The sequence below is a fragment of the Dendrobates tinctorius genome, unplaced genomic scaffold (assembly GCF_039654945.1).
Source record: "Dendrobates tinctorius isolate UK_male_01 unplaced genomic scaffold, ASM3965494v1 ptg000171l, whole genome shotgun sequence".
Taxonomy (NCBI): domain Eukaryota; kingdom Metazoa; phylum Chordata; class Amphibia; order Anura; family Dendrobatidae; genus Dendrobates; species Dendrobates tinctorius.
Window position 1 is genome coordinate 24,309,493 of NW_027361838.1, and position 21,761 is coordinate 24,331,253.

Genomic DNA, 21,761 nt, shown 5'->3' on the forward strand with positions numbered 1-21,761 from the left:
TACAGCGATACCTCATTTAGGTCGTTTTTTTATGTTTTGTCGGTTTTATGCAATGAAAACTATTTTATATAAAAAATAATTATTTTTGCATCACTTTATTCTGCGAGCTATAACTTTTCTTATTTTTTCGTTGATGATCCTGTATGGCGGCTCGTTTTTTGCGGGACAAGATGACGTTTTCAGCGGTACCATGGATATTTATATGCGTCTTTTTGATCGCACGTTATTGCACTTTTTGTTCAGCGGTATGATAATAAATCATTATTTTTTGCTTTGTTTTTTATTTTTTAAGGGGTTCGCTAAAGGGGTTAACTAATGGGACAGTTTTATAGGGCAGGTCGTTACGGACGCGGCATTACCAAATGTGTACTTTTATTGTGTTTTTTTTTTTGTTTTTTTTTATTTCCAAAACATGAAATTATTGGGGGAATATTTTTTTTTTTTTTTTTTTTAACTTTATTACATTGTCCCCGGTGGGACATGACTGTCCTGTGACAGATCGCTGATCTGTCACATCACAGATCACTGTGACAGATTAGTGATCTGTGACAGGCAGTGCAGCAGACTTCCTCATGCCTGCGCTTTGGAAACGTGTCGGGGGCGGTCCGTGACCGCCCCTGACACATTGGGCCGGGTGTCAGCTGTGATAATCAGCTGACACCTGGCCGCGATCAGTGGCGCTCACCACGTGGGCGCCGCTGATCGCTATGGCGTACTATCCCGTCCCTGGGAATTAATTCCCAGGGCACATGGACGGGATAGTACGTCTCATGGCAGAAAGGGGTTAAACTATAGCTAAGAAGGTGCCTGAAGTGTGAACGCTGCCTTATATCTGCTGCACGGTCTCCGATCTCTGAAAGTGGTTAGAAGTGACGTAGGGCCGACGTGTGCACAGCGAGATGGTTGTCACATTGCTGCGCAGTCTATTTTTTTTTTTTTGTGGCACTAAGGCTGGTTTCACATTTGCGTTTTTTAGCGCTGGAAAAAAACGCATACGTGCGCATGCGATTTTTCCCCTATATTTAACATGGGTGCGCATACCTGCGCACTTGTAAGCGCATGTATGCGATTTTCATGCGCTGCGTTTTTTTGGGGTGTGCGATGGTATTTTCCAGACGCTGCATGTTGCATTTTTTGGCCCTTGAAAAAATCGCATGCGCACGTATGCGCACGTTTTGCGCTAAAAATGGCCATTATAGCCTATGGATGCGCATACGTGCGCACTGGCATGCGCAGGTATGCGCTTTTTTAGCGCAGCGTTTTTTGGGTGGTGTCCACTTTTTATCCTAGTTAGAATCTTCTAAAGTCCAAAAAAAAAGGCTATATAAAGGAGGTGCCTGCCAAAACTCTGCCACTACTACACTAGACAGATTGAAGAGCAGACATTCAACCAAGAACACATTATATCAGCGAAGAATGTGAGTATATTACATTATATGCCTGTCCTTTTAAATTATGTATGTACTAATGATTTTTATTATTTTTACATGCAGTATGTCTTCAGAATCGGAGTATTCCCCATCGCGGCAGGAATTGGCGCAAGCAGACCGTGAGGTGATTATTTTCGTGCATCTGGTAAGTATATCTGCTGCTTCTCCAAATCTCTTACGTTTTTTTCAACTTTCAGACATCGTCATCATCATCTGCGGACGGGAATAGTGAGGGCGAACAGCAGGAGCAGCGAAGCCAAGTCCCGGTGGTGATACGTAATGTAAGTATCAAATGATTTGTAATGTTTTTTTTTTTTTTTATCTTCTATTTTTACTCTTTTTTTTTTTTCTTTTTTTGTAACTTTTTAGTCAATTTAAATTTGATTATTCTAATGAATGTGTTTTGTCTAGGTTCCACAACGGGATGAAGACGTCTACCTGGATAATGAGCAGCTCATCAGCCTGGTCCAGGAGCGTTCGCCGTTGTGGGACAGCCGTGACCGGCTGTACAAGGACAATGTGGTGACACGGCGGCTATGGAATGAGGTGGCCGCAGCGTTGATGGATGGCTGGGACAGCGCCACAGCATCCGCCAAAAAGGCGTTTAGTGAGTATTTCCCTGCTCTGTATTGTGCCGCAGTGACTGTTGTCCTTGACGGCACTGTTGGGTTTCGTGCTAGGCGTATTCTAGCAGGAAACCCAACAGTGTCATCGTGGTCTACAGTGACTGCTTTGAGTATTGTATTGCTACATTGTGCCGCAGTGACTGTTGTCCTTGACGGCACTGTTGGGTTTCGTGCTAGGCGTATTCTAGCAGGAAACCCAACAGTGTCATCGTGGTCTACAGTGACTGCTTTGAGTATTGTATTGCTACATTGTGCCGCAGTGACTGTTGTCCTTGACGGCACTGTTGGGTTTCGTGCTAGGCGTATTCTAGCAGGAAACCCAACAGTGTCATCGGGGTCTACAGTGACTGCTTTGAGTATTGTATTGCTACATTGTGCCGCAGTGACTGTTGTCCTTGACGGCACTGTTGGGTTTCGTGCTAGGCGTATTCTAGCAGGAAACCCAACAGTGTCATCGTGGTCTACAGTGACTGCTTTGAGTATTGTATTGCTACATTGTGCCGCAGTGACTGTTGTCCTTGACGGCACTGTTGGGTTTCGTGCTAGGCGTATTCTAGCAGGAAACCCAACAGTGTCATCGGGGTCTACAGTGACTGCTTTGAGTATTGTATTGCTACATTGTGCCGCAGTGACTGTTGTCCTTGACGGCACTGTTGGGTTTCGTGCTAGGCGTATTCTAGCAGGAAACCCAACAGTGTCATCGTGGTCTACAGTGACTGCTTTGAGTATTGTATTGCTACATTGTGCCGCAGTGACTGTTGTCCTTGACGGCACTGTTGGGTTTCGTGCTAGGCGTATTCTAGCAGGAAACCCAACAGTGTCATCGTGGTCTACAGTGACTGCTTTGAGTATTGTATTGCTACATTGTGCCGCAGTGACTGTTGTCCTTGACGGCACTGTTGGGTTTCGTGCTAGGTGTATTCTAGCAGGAAACCCAACAGTGTCATCGGGGTGTACAGTGACTGCTTTGAGTATTGTATTGCTAAATTGTGAAGCAGTGACTGTTGTACTTGACGGCACTGTTTTTTTTTATCAACAGTGGACAAAGTCCGAACACGTTGGCGTTCGATCAAGGACCGCTTCAACAGTGATGTTCGTGCTGAGGGCCAGGTTCGCAGTGGATCTGCGTCAAGGACCAGAACTAGATACCGTCACTATCACGCGTTGCAGTTCCTAAGACCGGTCCTTGCCACAAGATCGTAAGTATTATACATTTTGGGTTTTTATTTTTATTAATCTGTGTTTTTCTAATCCACAGCTGATGCTTCTTGTAAAGGCATGGTAGTAATGATTTTCCTTTCTTCCACAGCACCTGGAGCAGCACCCTGCAACCTGGCCCTGGAGCGGTCCTTCGTCGGACGTCCTCTGACCCGTCCCAGCCATCCGACAGCCAGGAAGCACCTTGCAGGTCCCACACACACACAGCTGGTGACCAGGAAGCTGGGCCATCAGGTGTTCCCCTGTCCCAGGTCTCTGCCACTGGTTATGCGGGCACTACCCGCCAGCGGCAGAGGGCCTTGGACAGGAATGTCTTGCCCGAGTTTATGCATTTGAGCGAGACATTTAATTCCAGCCTCAAGTCACTGTCCGACAGAGTTGAAAGCGGTTTTGCACTGATGGAACGTGGTTTTAACCACTTTGAACACCGCTTCAATTCTGTAGAACAGCGCCTTGACCGTCTGGAGGCCGACCTCAACAGACCAGCACACCATTTTTTTAGTAAGATTGAAAAGGGCATGGCGGAACACCTTAGTCCTGATCAACAGCTGAATGTGCTGCAGGCCTGCAACAATGCTTTCTTGCAGGCTATGCAGCATAATCGGTACGGTCAGCAGTCAGTGGTGTCCTTTCCACCTGTGCCACCATTGACTCGCTTCACCTCACTACCGACTTGTGCTGCATACCACTGCACGGACACCTCTCTTCAAAGGCTGGACACCCACCGTTACACCACCACAAGTCTGAGTGCAGCTGGTCACTTCACCGACACCACCATGGCAAGCGCTGCTCCTGTCTGGAGCACCACCGCCAATCCCATGCATGCGTGGAGCTCAGCCACCACTAGGCAAACATGGAACAGCCCTGCCGCTACAACAACATGTAGTAGCCCTGCCACCACCACTCTGCAAACCTGGGCCATCACTGCCGCCACCAGTCCTCCTGCAAGGACGAGCACTGAACAAGAAGAGCAGCATCAGCCACCTCAGCAGCAGCAGCCAACTCAGCAGACGCCACCTCAGCAGCAGCAGCCACCTCAGCAGCAGCCGCCACCTCAGCAGCAGCAGCAACCACCTCAGCAGCAGCCGCCACCTCAGCAGCAGCAGCAACCACCTCAGCAGCAGCTGCCACCTCAGCAGCAGCCGCCACCTCAGCAGCAGCCGCCACCTCAGCAGCAGCCGCAACCTCTGCAGCAGCAGCCGCCACCTCAGCAGCAGCAGCCATACCAGCAGACGGGGGACCTACATTCCATATTTGCCCCTACTTCAAGGCGAAATCAATCAAGGCGGGCATTGGGCCAAAGTCGGTCCAGGCACACAAGCCTACGGCGACATGCCATTACAACTAATGTAACTGAACAGATTTCCTCTCCTACAAGTGTTCCAAGTTTAATTCCCTTAACTGGACTACCTTCCCCCACAAGTTTTGTTGCCCCTTCCCCTCAAACACCGTCTTCAACTGCAAGTGTTGCATATTCCCTGCACACCCCCAAATTGAAACCATCTGCCCCCAAACGCCGTAAAAAATAATTTTTAAATTTTTTTTTTGTGATAAAAAATAAATTTACATTTGTGGTTCACCATTAATAAGTTTCATTAATGTTGTTTGCGCCGCTCACACACACTGATGGGTAAATACATGTTAAAAACCAACCCAAGGGCTAGTATAGTCATATGTGAAATAACATGGACTAGTATAGTCATTCAAAGGCCTAGTGTAATAACTCTAGTTTTACAAAATAGAATCTGGTTTCATGAAAAACAAACTGTTGAAACTTGTCTAAAAAATAAGTTTCTTTCTAGTTTCACCAGTTTGTTTTTGGTGAAACAAGATGCTAGTTGTTAAAAATCGAGTTATTACAGTAGGCCTTGGTATGACTATACTAGGCCGTGGTATTTCACATATACTACTAGCCCCAAGGCCTAGTATACTCATATTTGAAATACCACGGCCTAGTATAGTCATTCCAAGGCCTAGTGTAATAACTCTAGTTTTACAAAATAGAATCTGGTTTCATGAAAAACAAACTGTTGAAACTTGTCTAAAAAATAAGTTTCTTTCTAGTTTCACCAGTTTGTTTTTGGTGAAACAAGATGCTAGTTGTTAAAAATCGAGTTATTACAGTAGGCCTTGGTATGACTATACTAGGCCGTGGTATTTCACATATACTACTAGCCCCAAGGCCTAGTATACTCATATTTGAAATACCACGGCCTAGTATAGTCATTCCAAGGCCTAGTGTAATAACTCTAGTTTTACCAAATAGAATCTGGTTTCATGAAAAACAAACTGTTGAAACTTGTCTAAAAAATAAGTTTCTTTCTAGTTTCACCAGTTTGTTTTTGTTGAAACAAGATGCTAGTTGTTAAAAATCGAGTTATTACAGTAGGCCTTGGTATGACTATACTAGGCCGTGGTATTTCACATATTACTATACTACTAGCCCCAAGGCCTAGTATACTCATATTTGAAATACCACGGCCTAGTATAGTCATTCAAAGGCCTAGTGTAATAACTTTTAATGGAGCAGATTACATTCATCCACTCAATGCTGACTTGTATTCCCCATGGACTTTCATTGGGGTTGGGTTTTGAGTGTTGTGTTTTGAGAAAATCACATACTTTGTTTTAAACTATTTGCACAATTTTATCTTGAAAAAAAATGGTTTCCTGATTCATGGCCTGCAGCTTTGCTCATTCCAATATATTTCACGCAGACTAGCAATGCTGCATTTTAACTCGTATGTGTATTTACCTGCCCAGGTGTGTGAACATAACAAAATTCAGTTATACATGGGAAGTTTTTTAATTAATCGGAGTTTAAAAAATATAGTGCACTCAGTAATGGTATCAAATAAGGATTTTTATTACCATAAACAACAACATTACACCATTTCATCTTGCCAGTGCACCCGTCCTACATCAGAAATAAAGTAGGCCGCAAATTTGTCCCTCATTTGGCCAACTTCAACGGATGACCTGAGAGTGTGCTGAGTGAATTCAGGCAATGGGTTAGGAGCATCATCGTCCAGTTCAAAGGTCGGGTGCTCTTTAGCCATCACAAAGTTATGTAGAACCACACAGGCCTTCACCACCTCATCGACTGTTTCAAGTTTAAGATTAATGGCCGTGCCCAGAATTCGCCATCTGGAAACAAGAATCCCAAAAGCACACTCGACAGTTCTTCTGGCCCTGGTCAGCCTGTAATTAAAAATTTTTTTGGTGTGGTCCAAGTCCCGGCTGGAGTAGGGTTTCAGTAAGTTTCCGCACATTTGAAAAGCCTCATCGCCAACCATTACAAAGGGCAGTGGCGGAGCTTCGGTGTGAGGAAGAGGCCGTGGCATAGGGAAATTAAATTGGTTGCCATACAACCTCCGGCCCATGTCTGAGTTTTTAAAAGCCTGCGAGTCATTACCACGGCCAAATGCTCCAATGTCCACTGCTACAAACATACATCCGGCATCCGCAATTGCAATGAGTACTATTGAAAAGTACTTTTTGTAATTATAGTACTCAGATCCCGTTCTTTGGGGTTTGATGATCCGTATGTGTTTCCCATCAACAGCTCCCAAACAGTTGGGAAAATTGCATACTGTCCAGAATTTGTCAGCAATTTCCATCCACTTTTCAGCGGTGGGCAGGGGCATAAATTCTGGGCAAAGAACATTCCAGAGAGCCCGGCAGGTGTCAGCAACAATTCCAGACAAGGTAGAGATTCCAATACGGTACTGGAAGTGTAGTGAGGATAGGGTTTCTCCAGTCGCCAGGAATCTGTGAACAGACAAAGAAGTAAAATTAATATTTATGTATATTATTTTTAAAAACTATAAAAAAAATATTAGTACATTCACGAAAACTAATTACCCAAGGTTTTGAATACTAAATTTACAAAAAAAAACATCAGACCACACCCCTTTGTTTTTAAAACATACCGTAATGTCACCAGTAGCCGTTCCTCAGGAGGAATCGCACGACGGAGCTGTGTGTCCTGTCTCCGGATGGATTGTTGGACACGAGCAAGCAAATCCATGAAACTTTCGTGGGACATCCGGATATAATCTGTAAATTTCTCCGGGTTTGACTGGAGCTCGCTGTAGAGGGTATGGTATGCCCCACGGCTCTCCCGGAGTTCAACAATCGGATGTATCCACATACGCCGCCGTCTTCGCTGCCTCTCTCTCTTCCTTTGTTCATGGCAAGCAACTGCATACGCCTGAGCCATCGCGATGTCCAAATCCAAGTTGAAGTGAAAACTCTTCCAGCGCAGATCCATGGTCACGAGAAGAATCAAGCAAATGTGAAGAATACTGTAGACAGGGTGTATATATATTAACATACCACACCCACAATGAAGTCCCATTGGTCTTGTGTGTTGTTGAATGGTTGTTTTTTCTTTTTTGTGGGGTTTTTCCAAAATCTGTAAAAAAACGCAAACGCACAAAAAACGCATACAAACGCGCAAAAACGCTGCGTTTTTTTCCTGCATGCGCATTAAAATGCTGGAAAAAAACGCAGCGTTTGTATGCATTTGTATGCGTTTTTTTAATGCGTTTTTTTGCGGGAAAAACGCGCTGCAAAAAAAAGCAAGTGTGAAACTAGCCTAATTCATTCAGATTTCCAGGAGCATCCGCCTGCTGTAGACCTTTGTGGGCTTCTAGGCCTCACCCTCCGTATACAGTGGGAATGGGGCACCCAGGTGGCCACTTCTTCATATGTTTCTAGGAATAATAAGAGGAACCACTCCAGCATTACTGCATGGAAATGACAGGTCTGTACTAATACCAACAAGTCAGGAGAACAAACAGGTCCTCTCTAGCTCCTTCACAACCATGGTTTTGTTTTTTTTTTTTCGTTTTTTTTCTCCCCCCTCTTAAGGCCATCAGTTTGGTTGTTATTCTGTCCAGATAGCCGTATGAGGGATCGCTTTTTGGAGGACAAGTTGTAGTCTTGAATCACTTCATTCATTTAGCCATATCATGTACTAGAAAGAAAAATCCATTTGTTGTGAAATTGTCAAAAGAAATCACCATTCTGCTGTTGTTTTTTGGCTCTTATTTTTTGACAGTCAGTGTGGTAGAAATGACCCTGCAGCAAAATTTGTTGCTATTTTCTGAGACGAGTAATGTTATTTATTCCTTTCGTGTTGTGAGGGGGCTTGTTGTGTGGTGTTTTTTTTTTTTTTTTTTTTTTTGCGTGTGGACCTGACATTTTTATTGATGCTGTTCTGAAGTACGTGCAACCTTTTCACTGCTTAATTGCTTTTTTTTTATTTAGGTGAGGTAATTGGGGAAAAAAAATGGCAATTCTGGTATTTCAAGCATTATGCCTTTACCATATAGCTTAATCTTCTGTTTAACTTGGACGTTTGCAAATGTGGCCATACCAAATATATTACTTTTCATTCTTTATTTTTAAATAAAGAGGTCATTCAGGTGTTTTGTTTTGTTTTTTATAATATTTTTTAAGGTACTATTTTTATTTTTTTTTATGTAATATCTCATTAGTGGAACAGAACCTGTAATTGTTTTTTCCATCTACTGCATTTCCACAGTATTGCAGTTTGTAGACGATATGACTATTTCCTATGAATCCCAGCCACCGACCTTGGCTTCATTAGCACCCAAAGGTGGTCTTCAATTATCCCTTAGGCTATGTGCACACTCTGCGGTTTTGGCCGCTGCGGATCTGCAGCAGTTCTGCAGACAGTGTACAGTAGCATGTAAATCTATGTGATTTACAATCTGCTGTGCACATGCTGCGGATTTTTAACTGAGGAAAAGCTGCGGTTTTGAATCCGCAGAAAGAAATAACATGTCACTTCTTTTCTGCGGATTGTGCTGCGGTTTACCATCTCCTCCATTGTAGAGGTGATAAACCACAGGGGAAAACCGCAGGCCAATCCGCAGGTCATTTTACCTGCGGTTCCGCAGACCAATCCGCAGCGTGTGCACATAGCCTCACTGCCATTAATTGTACCCCACAAGTACCGCAGGGTGCAGATGGGCACTACTCGATTCTGTACTTTGATAGGGAACTGAAATAATTTGTTCTGGCACAAACAAGCCGAGAATTAGCATGTATTGAGCCCCTGTGTTCCTGAATGCTGAAGCGCTCTTTCTGTATTCTGTTTTTTTGCTAAGGAACCCCATGACATCAGTAATGACATGACATGAATTCCCTTTGTAGAGGGGTCTAGGAGGCAGCTTTGCGCAAAAAGAGTGCCTACTTAAAATGGGGCTGTCCTCTAAACATTTATCACCCATAGGCCGGGATCCCGCTTGCGAGAAACTCTCACGAGTCTCGCGTCTCAATACCCAGCACTGCCTCCGGCACTAGGACCAGAGCGCTCAGCTGCATAGAAATACATGCAGCCGCACACTCCGGACCTGAGTGTCGGTGGCAGTGGCGGGTATTGACTCGTGTGAGTTTCTTGCAAGTGTGACCCCGGCCATAGTGTGGGACCCCTACCAGTCACCATACCAGGCATCCCAGTGTCTGTGTGTAGGGAATGGAAGGGCTCATGTGGGAACATCACTCCCTACATTGTCTATTCTAGTTGTTTTTTTGTTGTACAGCATTTTAATTCTCCTATAGTTTTTGTTTTGCTAAATTTACTCTTTTGAGGGTCACATATACTCTCACGCTGACATATTTTTTTCTGTACATTATATTTCGTGCCGTAGAGCCATCCTGTTATATCACGGGGAAATACATAATGTGAAAATGTTTGCCAGGGATAATTAGGGCATCGGGTGGCACAGTCACACAGCAATAAGCCATAAAAATGCCATTGCTTAGTAATGAAATCTTTATAATCAATGAGTGCTGCTTAGAAGTAGTGTAGCAAATGAAGTCTGTCCGAATCTTCCTTTTGAGGCTTTTATTACATCCTGACCCATATACGTGATTGGACACTTATGTCTGCTGCCATAGTAGCGATATGCATTGATGGTGAACAGTTGTCCTCCAGGAAGCGAAGGTCACAATGAAACTGACAGACACTGGTTTACGATGCAGGGCCATTTGCCTTTTACAATTCACTCAGGTTAGAACAGTTGCCTAAGTGGCTTTTGCTGTAATATTTAGCCAGCATTGTAAGGCTGCTGGATATTATCCGTTGCTTTTCTTTGTAGATAATACATTGAAACACATGATTTTGCTCTTGCAGTGTTGTCTGACACAGATTCTCAGTGTCTTTCCACTTCCTGGCAGAAAAGCTATTTTCGTACTACAGAGACATAGCCGCACACTCTCCGTCGTTGTCTTTGTGCAAATACCCTCTGCTGCTTGCTCTTACCAACCCCAACTGAGGATGGCCTGGCAATTACTTGCTTGTAGAAATCTGTTTTCTTAGGGTACGTGCACACGCTGCGTTTCCGCAGCGGTTTTGGCCGCTGCGGACCCGCAGCAGCTTTAGCTGCGGTGTACAGAACCATTCAAATGAATGGGGGAAAAAAAACCGCTGTGCCGACGCTGCGGAAAAATCCGCGCGGATTTGCTGCGGTTTTGAATCCGCAGAAAGAATTGCATGTCAATTCTTTCTGCGGAAACCGCTGCGGGTTCCTATCTCCACCATTGTGGAGATAGTGAATCCGCAGGACCAAACCGCAGGCAAAACCGCAGATAATCCGCAGGTCTTTGGACCTGCAGATTATCTGCGGTTTTTGCAAAATCCGTGCGGATTAATCCGCAGCGGAATCCGCAGCGTGTGCACGTACCCTTAGGAATTTTCTATGTTTGACCAGTAGTTCTGTAGTAATTTTATAGTGATACATCTCCATATAAATGTATGGAGATGTTTGCATGTAACCACCCTTCCCATGTACAGCACCATGGAATTATTGGCGCTATATAAATTAATATAAATGACACGTGTGCCATCTAATACAATAGAGAATTGTGAGGGAGTTAATTTCCCATGTGAAAAACATTTACTGTTCATCTTCATAGTTCTGCTGCAAAAAAATAGGCTTTGGTGCATTTCTAAATAAAATCTGCGTGTGAACTGCACCTATTCCTCATATCCAACACAATAGTTATATTGAAATGTAGTATTACCTCTAAGGTTTAGTTTCCATGCTGAGTTTTCGGTGAGTTTTTGACGCTAAATATTTTTGCTGCTCAAAACCCACAACATCTTACAGTCCCAGCGAGGTGGGTGAGATTTATAGGACTCTCATGTCCACTGTGCAGTTTTGTTTTGTTTTTTTATTTATTTTTTAAGCGCTACTTAAACTTGCGCATCATGTCAATTTCTGTATTTTATGTGCAGATTTTCACCATAGAATCGCATTAAATGTAGAAAACACACTAAAACCACATGTAATGCCCACATGACTGTTTCAATAAAGTTATTTTGTCAGTGAAATATTAGTAAGGCTGGTTTCACATTAGCGCTTTTTAAGCGCAAGCACGGCCGGGGGTAGCTCCGCCCCCGAGCCGGCTCTCTGCCCGGCGTACCCGCCCCTTGCTTGTAGCGCCGCCTCCTAGCGGACAGCGGCGCCTGCGATCGGCGCACCCTATCTTTAGTATAGGGTGCGCAGGCCGTGCGCTAGTTGCGCTTTGACCTGCGCTGCGCACTTTTGACGGTGCGCCGTGCGCGCCAAAATGCGAAAAGTTCGATTTTGGCGCGCACGGCGCACCGTCAAAAGTGCGCAGCGCAGGTCAAAGCGCAACTAGCGCACGGCCTGCGCACGATCTGCGCACCCTATGCTAAAGATAGGGTGCGCCGCTGTCCGCTAGGAGGCGGCGCTACAAGCAAGGGGCGGGCACGCCGGGCAGAGAGCCGGCTCGGGGGCGGAGCTACCCCCGGCCGTGCGTGCGCTTAAAAAGCGCTAATGTGAAACCAGCCTTAGTATTAAAACAAAGCTTTTTCATATTCACTTTCATATCAAAAAGAAACAAACTGTGACATAAACGATAAAAATGCTTGCAAAAAGAGCACTGAAAATTAAAGTAAGCTAATTTAGCTAAGTGCAGAAAATCTGCAACATCAAATGCTCATCGTGGGAACTTGGCTTAAAGTAATATTTTCAGTCAAAAAGAACAGTATTTTGACTCTAGAAAAAAAATATTTACACAACTTCTGGCTGTAAACTGCAAATGGTAAACAGTGGGTTATTTGTGAAATGAGCCTAAACCCTCCGTAAAAATGCACCTGTCTTTCAGATGTTGAGAATAAGATGGGTGTGTGTACAAATGAAGAAAAGTAATATTTCTGGCCATTATTTCACTTCTACCTTGCATTTTTTCACTAATTTTCCCCTCTACATTTTCGATATCTCATGGTCAGTTGTCTCTGATCTGGTGGGTGAAGACAAGCTGCTATGATGTCTCCCACACACATTACACACAGAGATGAGGTAAGGGATACTTGGCCTTCTGCATATTTGGCGCATGTTGAGAAGCAGCATAGAGGATATTATTCAGCAGCATTGATTAGAGTATCAGTGAATCCATCTCAGAAGTGAGGTAAAACACTAGAAAGCAACAGTGGGCTGTATGCCTGTACCAATAATGGTATGGGGAGGCATTTCTTTGGTGGGCCGCACAGAGGTACCCTGACTGCCACTAGGTACCAGGATGAGATCCTCAGCCCCATTGTGAGATCATATGCTGGTGCGGTTGGCCCTGGGTTCCTTCTTATGCATGACGATGCTAAGCCTCATGGGCAGAAGTATCGGCAGTTCCTGCATGATGAAGGCATTGATGCTATGGACTGGCCTGCCCGTTCCCCTGACCTGAATCCAATCTAGGACATCATGTCTCGTTCCATCCCCCAATGTGTTGTACCACAGACTGTCCAGGAGTTGACTGATGCTTTAATCCAAGTCTGGGAGGAGATCCCTCAGGAGATCATCCGCCACCTCAACAGGAGCATGCCCAGGCATTGTAGGGAGGTCATACAGGCACGTAGAGGCCACACACAATACTGAGCATCACATTCTTGTCTTGAGGCATTTCCACTGAAGTTGTATCAGCCTGTATTGTTTTCCACTTTGTTTTTGAGTATCTTTCCAAATTCACATCTCCATTATTAATAATAATAATTTGGATTTACATTGATCATTTTTGTTTTATTGTTTTCAAAGCATTCAACTGTGTAATGAGTAAAGATTTGCAACTGGAATATTTCATTCATTGATACCTAGGATGTGGTATTTTAATGTTCCCTTTATTTTTTGAGCAGTGTATTTGCTTGTAATAGTATGCAAAAATAGCGGATACCGTAAATGGTGACCATGTAACACCATATACTGACTTTCTGGTGATGCTGTCCAACATTGTTATGCTTGTGTTTACAGGCTACAATAAGGATTGCAGACTGAAACATTTATGTTTAGATTGAAATTACTGAGATGTGTCAAGTTTCAGCATCTTGCATATTAAATTCAGTGTGTTGCAAAGTATTTCCTGAGTGGTTACTCTGAAACTCTTTCATCTTATGTTACAAGTCTGTAATGTAAGGAGCAATACATTGCTAAACGCCGGTGTGCTAACTGAGTTATAAACCTATGTGAGCCCAGTCTACAAGTTTCAGCATGAAAGCTATAAATGTGTACTTGTGCATGGCTTATTTTGTTTCTGCATGTTCATACAGTGGAAATACAATTACTTACAGAAGCTTGTTTTCTTGGCAGGTGGTCAGAAAAGCTCTAACAAAAGAAAAAAGGGTGTCTACTAAAACCTCAGTGGTGGACCTTGTGACAGAAACCGACCATTATGTGGAAGAGTTAATCATTTCTGCTCTGAGGGAAAAGTTTCCTTCTCACAGGTGAATTATTAAAAAGGATGATGGGTCTACAAGGGTTGTCTGAGGTCTTATGGCATCAACTGAGAAGGCGGTCATGGGAGAAGGCTACTCAGTTTCACCAGATCCAACAACTGCCAGAATCAAAGATTGGTTTTCCATCACTGCAGGGAAATTGAGGTGTAAAAATAAAATGGCACTCCACCCCAAAATAATACTTTAAAATATAACCGTAAATGATATATATAATGTGTATAATCTTGACAGCTCACATCAGCCTTGCAACCAGTTATTGAGCTCCGTTGAGGTAGACGGTACAAACCGCTGAGCTCAGTGATTGGCTGTAGCTGTGATGTGAGCGGTCAACCTGACTTCAGTGCAGCTGCCCAAAGCTGACGCTGGACTGTGGGAAGGCAAGGACTATCTCATCTCCCGAGATTTCAGTGCCGAGATCTCCATCTGCGCATGCGCGGCGGCCATTTTCCAGGAAGAAATCCACAGGAAAGCAGGCATGAAGCGGCAGAGACCCCCCACGCTGAACGGGACAGAGCGCGGCGGTGGCGGCAACCACCGGGGTACAGCGCCGCGGCAGCACTGGGGGACAGCGCTGCAGCAAGTACTGGACACCCCCACGCTGAATGGGACAGAGCGCGGCGGTGGGGGTAAGAACCGGGGGACAGAGCGCGGCGGTGGGGGTAAGAAGCGGGACAGAGCGCGGCAGTGGTGACAAGCACCAGGGACAGAGCACCGCGGCGGCAAGCACTGGGGGGACAGAGCACGGCGGTGGTGGCAAGCACCGAGGGACAGCGCTGGGGCAGCAAGCATCAGGGGACAGAGGGCGGCGGCACGCTGCACATCAAAACACCCCCTCATCCCAGCAGCAATGTTCCACTTCGGCCTCCTCCAGCACCACCCCCAGTAAGCAATAATACGCATGGATTATAAGATCACCATGCACCAAGAGCACCACCATTTTATTAAAAAAATTTTTTTCCCTATTTTTCTCCTCAAAATTTGGGGTGCGTCTTATAATCCGGAGCGTCTTATAAAGCGAAAAATACGGTATATACAAGGTTTTTATTCAGGAATGATATAAACTGTCGGATCTGGTCTGCATATTACACGCTGAAGACTCATAACTGCATGGTTTAAGGCATTGACAAGCAGTTAATTTGTTTCCTGAAGAAACTTAAATCTACAATAGCGTGGTTGCCTATGCATTACACTGTAATACTTTAGTATTGTGAAATTGACAGTGTAACACACCAGACAGGGTCTTTCAGTAGGCCCCCATCTGTGATGGCAATCCATTAATACCCAACAAACACATCACAGAGGACCTATGACCATCAGTACTGACAGCCGTCATGTTGAAGTCTTTCAAATGCCACTCGCACACTTAACAGTGACATTAGAGGGGTTAACTGTTGAGATGCACGCTAACTCCAATCTCATGTTACCCTCAATTGTCAGCTATATAACAGAGCCATACATCTGGAGCGTGCTCAGCCACTGAATCTGCTCCATGAGTGCATACATGATTCATACATAGACAATGTATGTCTCTCGGGGTTTAATGTATCAATGTGTGTAAATCCTAAATGGGCAATATCTCCCTTTTATTACAGATGACTGAAAGTAGTAATAAAAATTTAAAATCTGATATATTATCTACAGACCTGTTATGCAGAATATGTGAGACTTGAATTGAACCAATAGCATGAACTCTTGCTAGCAAAACCTAATATTGTGAGTGAACATTCTAAAGTCATTTATTATTATTTATTTTTTTTTGTCTCCAATGTCTAGATTTATTGGTGAAGAATCTACCTCAGCAGGTTCCAAATGTGTTTTAACGGAGAGCCCGACATGGATTATTGACCCCATAGATGGAACCTGCAACTTTGTACACAGGTATAATTGATGGTGGTTATTGCTTAGGATTCCCACTCATGTTGTTCTGTGTTGTGAGTATAGCACTTCACCATTTCTGGTAGTCCCTTAAAATGGTGGATGTGCACCTCCACCCACTCAAGACAGTGCTCTGCAGAGCGCCGTTCTCAAAATCAATGGGGTGCTCAGAACTTAGATGCCCCACAGTTGGGAAGTTTTATGCCGCCTCTTATGGATGAGAAACAACTTGTAACCTAGCCGAAACGTTGCCATGTTGGGCTATTAAATAGCACTTTTTTCATCTTTAACTGGTGTGCTGCCTACATTTTTTTTCTTTTATATTGAAGGTTTGGTATTTGCCTGGGGGCACAGCACACGAGAACATTTTTGCCTGTTGCTATATATAATATTGTTTTGTTTTTTTTTCAAGTGTTTAGGACTTATTGTACGGTTTATACCAAGTTCTGTCACAAACATTGATTCCTATTTCCACCCATTTGTTTGTTATGCATTTTTATTTTTAAGGCATATTGCTTTAATTGTGTTTTAAGATTGGTTTACAGCATTCAACTTGCGGCATTAAGTGACTGCCTAACGGTAACTAGTGGGCCTGATTTTAGTATCCTACAAGGTTATTCTCTTTTTTGGTCTTCAGGGCACACCACTCCCCTGCTTACTTGTTGCAGTGCCTCCTGTGCCATGGCAAACCTGCTGCCCAGTACTGTGCATTCAGAAGAAAATATATATAGATAAACTAAGGTCCTAACTAAATATATAATATTCTTGAAAGAGGGGACTTATCCTCACTGTAACTATTAGAGGATAAGTCCCCCTTTTTAAGAATATATTTAATAAAAAAGACCGTCATAATATATACAAAACGTCTAAGTTGCAGAACTGTGCATTTTCCCATGCTGGAAGCGGGGGCAACTTATCTCTGCAGCATGGGAGAAGCACAGAGAGACTGAAGCTGGCGAGGTGCTGAAATCTGACCAGATTCAGAGAGCAATTGCAAGCTCTATAGCAAAGAGCTTGTAAGCCTTGCCCTCCTTGCCTCAGAGACCATCCACTGCAGTTAAGGGCCTGTCACACTAAGCGATATCGCTAGCAATATCGCTATAACTGGTTTTTGTGACGTTATAGCGATATTGCTATGTCTGATACTTACCTCCGACCGGCTCCCCCGCTGGTTATCACTTATCGCGCGAGAACGTCCTGGACCGTTTCTCGTCGTTGGCTTCCTGCTGTGTCGATGTGCGACGCGTGGACGCTGGCGGGAGGACGTCAGGATCGCCGCGTCTGAAAGGTAAGTAGCGACCCCCGACCCCTGCGATGTCGCTGGTGAGATCTGCCTGTGTGGCAGCTCACTAGCGACCACTTACCGATGCACCAGCGATCCTGACCGCGTCATATCGCTGGTGCATCGCTAAGTTTGACAGTACCTTTAGATTGCTGTGGTGGCCAGCAACCTAGGTAACGTGCCATAAACTATACAATTAAAAATCTTGGAAGAGTGGATTTCAAAAAGGAGGTAAATTGCAAGGTTGCTTGTTTTACAGGCACTTTGCAATTTTACTTACCAAGATGACACAACCAACTTAAATTTGTCATGGTTTGAACAGGGTTCTTGCCCTGCACTCACAGGGTTACGTGTTCGTGGCCTCTTTCTGGATCTGGGAGGGGTATTTATACTCACTCTTTACCAGGGTTCTCTGTCAGCTATACTGTTGTTCTGGTGTGTCTGACCCCTGGTGTGTGTGTGTGTGTGTATTCTGCGTTGCTTGTTTGCTTTCCGTGTATTACCCGGCCTGTTCCCTCACTCTGTACTCCGTCTCTTGCTTTGGTATTATTGTCTTCTCCGGTTCTGACCTCCTGGCTTGGCTATCGATACTCCGTTACAGTTTGTCCCTATTGTACCGTCTATTGCCCGTTCTGGTTTTCTGACCTATTGCTACGTCCTGACTATCCATTCTGTCTAACCCTTTGGTACTGTATTGCTATCTTGTGCTTTGAACCTGGCTTCATCTGGTTTCAGTCTCTGTCTATGCCCCTTGGTAACATTGTCCTGTAGTTACCTTTCTAGGAGTTTCCCTGCAGCTCCTAGATCTGTGGAGCTTAGGCCATGCCCCCAGCAGTCATGTGCTTCAGGTCCTGATACTCTGAAGCACGCATCGTCACCGCTGCTGCCCTGCTCCACAGGTATCTTTGAGCACTGTTTTTGTACTCAGGACACCCGCACTGGCTCAGTGAGCAAGTGCAGTGCGGGGCTCCTGACAAAATTCTTTTATAGGTCAATTAAAGTAATGGATGAAATCCAAAAAATGTTCCTCCTTTGCCTCTACTACTTTGCAAAATGCTATATTTCATTTTGCTTTTTGGCTTTTATGAAATATTGATTCCCAGAGCAGCAGTTGCTTAATAATCTTTATTTTTTATTTGATGCCATCATTTACGTGTACCACTGAAATCAGGTTCTTTTTCCACAGGTTTCCACTGGTGGCTGTCAGCATTGGATTTGCTGTCAATCGAGAGGTATAAAAAGTGTACTGTAAGTTGGTAACCTGAGATTCCTAATGGTATCTCATAGGGAAAGGGTAAGAGGTTGTTTTCTTCCTAAATGACTGTAAAGGGTTCTTGTCACAATTATACAAAGTCAGTCCAACAATTTTTTTGAGTCTCTAAAGACACCAGGTATCTGGTATTTGTTTCTTTGTTTTGGATTAGTTATATTAGGGTTGGTGCATATCAATAACTATAATACGTTTCCAAGACATCTTATGTTTTGGATGCTGATTGTTCGGCTCTGTTCACATGTTCGTTTGGACATTCTATTTCTCTGTTTCATTTTAGGAGTAAGCAAACTGAATAAGGCTAGGTTCACATCGCGTTACGGCAATCCGTTTAACAGATCTGTTTCTAAGCGGCACTAACGCAATGAAACGGATCCGTTAACGCACCCATTGACTTCCATTAGCATAACACATCCTAACGAATGTCAAAATCGGTATGCATTAGCGATGGTCTGTTATTTTGTGACGCACCTTTGAACGCGTACTATCGCGTTTTCGGGTATGTTACAGCGAACGCAGAGCAAACGGAAGCATTCGCTCTGCATAGAACTCTATTGTTAACGCATGCCAACGCAATGCAACCATGCGTTAACTTGATCACAAAAATAGAGACAATTTAGGACTCATCATTAGCGCATCCATTTAATGGATCCGTTAAAAGGATTGCCCTAACAAGATGTGAACCTGGCATATGATCTGTTGCATCAGTTGTGGAAGCAAACATGACGGCCTCTGGATTTCATTTTTTAAATGGAAGGAAAAGTTTTGCATGTTCTAAAAATGGGCAACAAATGACCTCACCGTAATCAATTGGGCCCCTTGCTTCTGTTAGTATAACTGATGAAACAGATCACTTTTTCGGTTTGTGACTGTGTTTCTAAATTGGACCAAACAATGTCCGGGTTCACACAGATGTGAACGGAACCTTAGATGGCTTGCAGAAGATTTTTGTAGCAGTTGATACAGGCTCTCTAAGGCTGTGTTCACACACAGCGTTTTTTTAGCGGTTTTTGTTATAAAACCGCTAAAAATAAGCTGCACAGTCATTTCTATGCATTTTGCACTTTTTGTGCACATTGATGCGTTTTTTACCACGAAAAAACAGCATCGCGGTAAACGCAGCATGCTCATTAATTTTGCGGATTTTCCCTGTTTTAGGCCTCTTCCATGCGGTTTTAAACCGCTGCAGAAAAAAAACCGCATCAAAACCGCGCAAAAACCGCAAGCGGAAAAATAGGTGCGGTTTCTGGGAAGAGATTCAGGTTTTTGAGCAGAAAATTTCTGCAACGTGTGCACTTAGCCTTAATATTGGTAATGATTTTGTTTTGGGAAAATATATGTAAAAATGTTTTAATTTTTTGCCACTGCTTGCATACGTGTAACGTCCAGTCCAAGGGTGTAAACACAGATAAAATTGCCAATCATTATGCTATTAGTAAATGGCCGTAGATCATCACTAGCACACACAATGTTAACATCTTGTGTTAATCTGCCACAATTAACTCTTCTATAGTACCACAATCACATATCCTTTATAATTTCGATGTATCAAATGACCCCAATCCCAGTCATGGACTTCAGGTGTAGACTGTTTCATATAATCTGTTGTATGCACTAAAGTGGGTTCTTCTCCACCTGGTGGTGTTACATATATGCAAGGTACAATGCATTCAAGGGTATCTGCACAATCTACACAGTAGGAATAACACTGCTAAACCGTCTATTTGGGCACACGGATCATAGAAAGTTGTATAAAATGATGCCTTCATATTTGCGATCGGATGTTTTATTCCAGAAGAATCCACAGTTTTCTTAATTTGTAAACGAGCTATTAAAGGGAATCTATCATCACATTTGACCTATCTAAACTATTAATATGGCCATACAGGTTATAGAATGCTGAAAACGGTCCTTCATGAATACCTCATGTCAGTTGTGTGTTGCTGAGAAATCATCTTTTATGACTTGATATAAGTGACCTCTTCCACGCTCCGGGGAGGAGACTGCCTGGAGACCACTCTGCCTCCAGAGCTTATTTTAAATATAAGGGGGGAGTTGCCAGTGTGACGTGTAATGGCCGCTTTCTGCTCTCCTGATAACTGACACATCTGCAGGTTCCTCTCAGCCCCAGCTTCTAGCTCACAGGTGGACAAGGCTGCAATATTGTTGGAATACAGCAAAGCTGAGAGAGAAGCAAAAATGTGTTATCCAGAAGACAAATTTAATTTCTTCTGTTGGTTACTTGTCCTACACTGGGAAAGCCTCCTTTATTTAAAATAAGCAGTGGAGGCAGAGTTATCTCCAAGGTACCATCTACCCCGGAGCCTGGAAGAGGTCATTTATATAAAGTGATAAAAGATGATTGCTCAGCAACAACACATCTGATACGAGACACACAGGGAGGTCTGTTTTCAGCATTCTATAACCTGCATGCCCATATTAATAGTTTAGATAAGTCAAATGTGGTGACAGATTCCCTTTGACATCTATAGGCCGGACAGAGGTCTCCTGTTATGATCGAGTCACCGTAGGAGGCAAAAACAGAAATGCTAGCTAAGTCCTGAAAACCAGAGAAGTTGGCAACTATCAGATTGCAGACCCCTGAACCTATCAACACAACTAGCAGTAGCCGTGGGGGGTTCCTACGATGACCTAGACCCCTCGATCACAGCCGGAGAGATACATAGGCCTAAAGAAGGAAAGGGGAAATCTAACTGCCCCAGAGCAGACCCCAAAGCAATAGGCAGCCCCCCACATATAATGACGGTGAAGCAAGATGAAAACACTTACACAGAAAGACAGGCTGAGCAAAGACGGGGCCCAAAAACTACCTAGATAGGAACGGATAGGAAGGCTGCTGTCTGCAATCTGCCAAAACCCTATCAGAGACAAAAGCCAACAAGCTGATATAAAAATGGCCCTGAAGCAACTAAGCTTCAAAAACTAAATCAGCACTCAGGTACCTTCAGAAGACAGAGCTCACGGAACACTGCACACTCCAGCAGGGAGTGGCAGAATCCAAAAAGCAAGAAAAACAAAAACAAATCTGATGCAAAAAGGCAAAACAGAAAACTTAGCTTTAGGAGAGCAGGAATCAGACTGGTGTCCAAGAGTCCACAGAGAAATCACCTGCAGGGCAGAAAGGGCGTAGGCTGCCTTAAATCCAGTCAGTGACTCCACTCAGCCAATCGTCTTCATTAGTCCCAGGTGTCAATCAGGCTCACTACCTTCCTTCACTAGAATAGGGAGTTCACCAGGCCTCAGTGACGAAGGG

At 44.0% G+C, this 21,761-nt stretch overlaps 1 protein-coding gene across 3 annotated transcripts in view; it reads left to right on the plus strand.

Annotated features, from left to right (window-relative positions):
* Nucleotides 1-21,761, plus strand: part of IMPA2 (inositol monophosphatase 2) — a 112,762-nt gene that overhangs the window by 58,348 nt on the left and 32,653 nt on the right. For all 3 annotated transcript variants that reach the window (XM_073550992.1, XM_073550991.1, XM_073550993.1), the window contains exons 2-4: nt 13,915-14,048; nt 15,834-15,938; nt 18,404-18,449. In XM_073550992.1, the coding sequence (XP_073407093.1) occupies nt 13,915-14,048; nt 15,834-15,938; nt 18,404-18,449 (285 nt within the window). The remainder of the gene's footprint in view (nt 1-13,914; nt 14,049-15,833; nt 15,939-18,403; nt 18,450-21,761) is intronic.